Below are 3916 nucleotides of genomic sequence, written 5' to 3' on the forward strand. Positions count from 1 at the left end.
ACAGTAAGGAGTAATGCAATCTTCCTTGCATCTGGTTTTCCATCCAGGCCAAGAGCTTGAAGATACAGCACAAAGCGCTGTTTAAAAGTTCTCCATTCACAATCAACATTTCCAGTCCAGTTCACAGGATCAGGCGGCTTCACACTTTCCATGACTGTTAATACTGGACCACTCCTGGTACCATGTTATGTTTTAGTAAAACTCCAGACAGGACTTCGTTTGACAAACTCAGTGTTCTTCTTTTAATTTTGTGTCACACCTGCTAACATACAATCACTTAGTACTCTTCTTCATGTAAAGGTACAGGTAAAGGTGCAAACACTGCCACCAAGTGGATAAGTGTTTTAAGACTATCACCACAGTTTGTTGTTGAAACGGTTTACAATATATATAACATTCTTCTGTACTTCTATTATGTTCATTTGCATTACAGCAAAACTACTGGCTTTGATTAAGATTACAGCTTTCTGTAAAATAAATGCTCTAAAAATTACATTATCTTTGCTTTTTATGATTATTTTCTACCGCGATATATACCATTAACATGAAGGGATCCAATTTATACCGTGATGTGAATTTGAGGTCATACCGCCCAGCCCTAGGTCAGTGATGTGGATGCTGTTGCACGTAAAGGTGCAGCACAAGTATTCCAGTGTTGGAAGTGGACAGAGAGGTATCTGAAGTGGTGGTGTTGAGTAGAGGACAACTGATGATTTTCTTTGAGAGATGTCGGTCTTTAGACATCTGGCTGGCCAACAATCCATTTTTTTTAAACTTTTGGTCAAGATGTATTTTTGTTAAAAGACCAGCAAGAATTGCTTCACTGTAACCAACAGTTTTAACAACAATACAAAGAACTTGTACACTTAATATACTGAAGTAGAAGAACATTCTCTCTTGAAACACTATATTGTGGACTACCGTACTATCTTCATTTTTGTACTTTGATTCCGTTATCAATAGGTGCAGATTTTGTAACAACCCAAGTCTGCTTCAAGGCTTCCTAATGAATCCTCTGATAATCAGRTCACTTGTACTTGTGATGGTTGTTTTTTCTGTTCTATGTGGACTTGGCAGAATGTTTTCCCTTCAGCCGCCTGTCTGATTAGACTTTGCTCTGCTGATAGGCTGAAGCTGCCAAACTGGTACCGATGGGTTTTACCACAGCGACAGAGTTCCACCAGAGGAGAGCAGAGATCATCCAGATCTCCACAGGCTCCAAGGAGCTGGACAAACTGTTGCAGGGTGGGTCTCTTTGATGAGCCCAGGCTGAGTGGTCCACCAGAAGGAGGTCTAACTTCTGCTCCTGTGCAGGTGGGATTGAGACGGGCTCCATCACCGAGATGTTTGGAGAGTTTCGAACGGGGAAGACTCAGCTGTGCCACACTCTGGCTGTTACCTGTCAGGTAGGCTCTCCTGCAGTTTCATTAATGGGTGGAAGTTGTGCAGGTGAGCTGAGGCTGGCTGTGCTCTGTCTGCAGCTGCCTATTGATCAGGGAGGAGGAGAGGGGAAAGCCATGTACATCGACACAGAGGGAACTTTCAGACCTGAGAGACTCCTCGCTGTGGCTGAGAGGTAAGCCACTACACCTTTCAGCATTCAGAAACATTGGTTAAAAATACAGTACGACTTTTTGTTTCACCATTTAAAAACTAATAGTAGAAGTGTTTCTGTCTTCCTGTGTGTGGGATCAGGTACGGGCTGGTAGGAAGTGATGTTTTAGACAATGTAGCCTACGCCCGGGCCTTCAACACGGACCATCAGACTCAGCTGCTCTACCAAGCATCTGCCATGATGGCCGAGTCCAGGTCAGTCCCAATCACGTTCTGGTTATTTGGAAAACAGAAATACCTCCCAAGTTTTCAGTGATTCAAACACCAAAGAACCAATCAGGTTCCAGTTAGTGATGGTAGTATAAAACAAAAGCTTCAAAACATGGTTCGAACCCTGAACTAAAATTATATCGGACCACTGTTTTGGAGCCTGTTTCAGTGCGGAAGAAGTCACGTGACGCCCGAAACACAAACTGTTTCGTTGTCTGAATGAATCACTTGACTGGTTTGCGGTCTAGAGCTGAAACGATTCCTTGCGTGATTCGATTACAAAAAATCCTCGAGGCAAATTTATCTGCTTCGAAGCTTCGTAAAAAATACATGTTATAATCAGCGCACTTTTGTCCGCCCAGAATGTTATTTGTGTTGCACACAATGCTACGACGTTAGCGCTTCCGCTAACAGTTACACTGTCGACGCGTCACGCGTGTATGCTTGCTAAGTGCTGTATTTAGCTTTAGAAGAAGACGAAGAGTGCCGAAACAAAGCGTCCCCAAAAAACAACAAATTATAAAAAGCATGGGAACATTTAAAACTAAACAGAAAAGACGACAACGAGCAATACACGTCACATCCTCGGTGTTTCTGCACCGGAACCAAAACAGCTGCTGCATGTACCGAACGAGACCAGAGTTAACAGGTATCGTTCACGTTCCCTTTGGTTACCTAAATATGTGATAATCTGTCATGTTACAGATGTACAAGGAGGAAGTATATTTAATGTTATTTGTGCTGACCAATCATGGTGACCTGGGAGGGTTTTATTAAACAGTGTGTAAGTTGTGTGATTAAAAACAAGACTTACTGTWAGTTTGTCAGATAAAAATAAAAGCACAGCAACAGATCGACAGCTTGAGCTGAAACACGTTTATTTGTGGATATGCTTTTATCTTAGTTTAAATGATACTTGGAGTAAATGTTTCAAGTTTAAAAGTATTTATAGAAGATAGTTGGATTTTTTTCATTATTTGCTGCTGCTTTTTATGAATTTAGCCTTCATTACTACTGTCATATTTGTTTGTAGCTAAGCAGTCAAGACTAAATCTTTAATTGCCTAAATGGGAGCCCTGCATCAACCTAAAAACAGTCTTAAAATGTTTTTTGTTACAATTAACAAGTGAACTCTACAAAACTCAATTGCAACACCCAAATGTTTATATTACCCATTTTACTTATGAAATTTCTAACAAAAAAAAAAAAATCCCAATCCATAAGAATAAATTKACATCATTTAGATTTTTCAGTGATGGTTAAAATGATTCAGTGACAGAGTGCTTTTAATTGATGCTTCATCAAACCACACATACATAAATACAAACAAATTGATTTTAAAATGCATTAATTAATACAACTGGTGTATTACTTTGATTGCAGCAGGGTCATCAGCAGGTGTAGATTACCCCTTCACAATATTAAATAATTGTATATCTCATAAAATAAGCTTAAATAATTACTGCAGAACATGACTATTTTTTATATCTGATTACTCGATTAATCGTCAGAATAATCGATAGATTAATCGACTACTAAAATAATCGTTAGCTGCAGCCCCATTGCGGTCCAATGAGCTGATTCCCTGGCATTGCCTCGCTCCGATTCTAATAGTTGACAGGTTGAGACAGCTTTGAATTTGAAAGCGCTCAACACTATAAAACAAATCCACCGCTGGACAGACCAAAAGACCCAGTGCAGTACTGGCCGAACCATCAAAATGTGTGCCCCCATCTCTTTATATTAGAGAAACATTTTTTATGCATGACGGCATCATCTTTTCCTTGTGAGAGAGTAGCTATAAGTGTGTAAAAGTTGTAAGCAAAATAAGAAAAAAACAAGCAAGAAAAGAAAAGTGATTTTCCTCAATGAGTTTCTCATGTTCGTTCCAGAGGAATAGCAATAATAACTCAGAGAATGTTTAATCATGCAACACTTTTGTGCCTGAATGTCAACTCCATTACTAACCATTTCAATCAATATGTGTGTTTTTATTATTTTTATTTCTCACAGATAAAATATCAATGAGGTCAATTCATTCATTTTTCATAAAAAATGTACATTACATTTTTTTTATTTTCACTACAGGAAC

The 3916-nt window shown here is 39.1% G+C and overlaps 1 protein-coding gene across 1 annotated transcript in view; it reads left to right on the plus strand.

Annotated features, from left to right (window-relative positions):
• Positions 1–3916, plus strand: part of rad51 (RAD51 recombinase) — a gene marked incomplete in the record, with an annotated part of 30506 nt that overhangs the window by 8208 nt on the left and 18382 nt on the right. Inside the window, 4 exon segments of the mRNA XM_014026708.1 lie at positions 1128–1245; positions 1315–1406; positions 1482–1576; positions 1696–1809. Of these exon segments, the coding sequence (XP_013882162.1) occupies positions 1128–1245; positions 1315–1406; positions 1482–1576; positions 1696–1809 (419 nt within the window).

The sequence above is a fragment of the Austrofundulus limnaeus genome, unplaced genomic scaffold (genome assembly GCF_001266775.1).
Source record: "Austrofundulus limnaeus strain Quisiro unplaced genomic scaffold, Austrofundulus_limnaeus-1.0 Scaffold583, whole genome shotgun sequence".
Taxonomy (NCBI): Eukaryota; Metazoa; Chordata; class Actinopteri; order Cyprinodontiformes; family Rivulidae; genus Austrofundulus; species Austrofundulus limnaeus.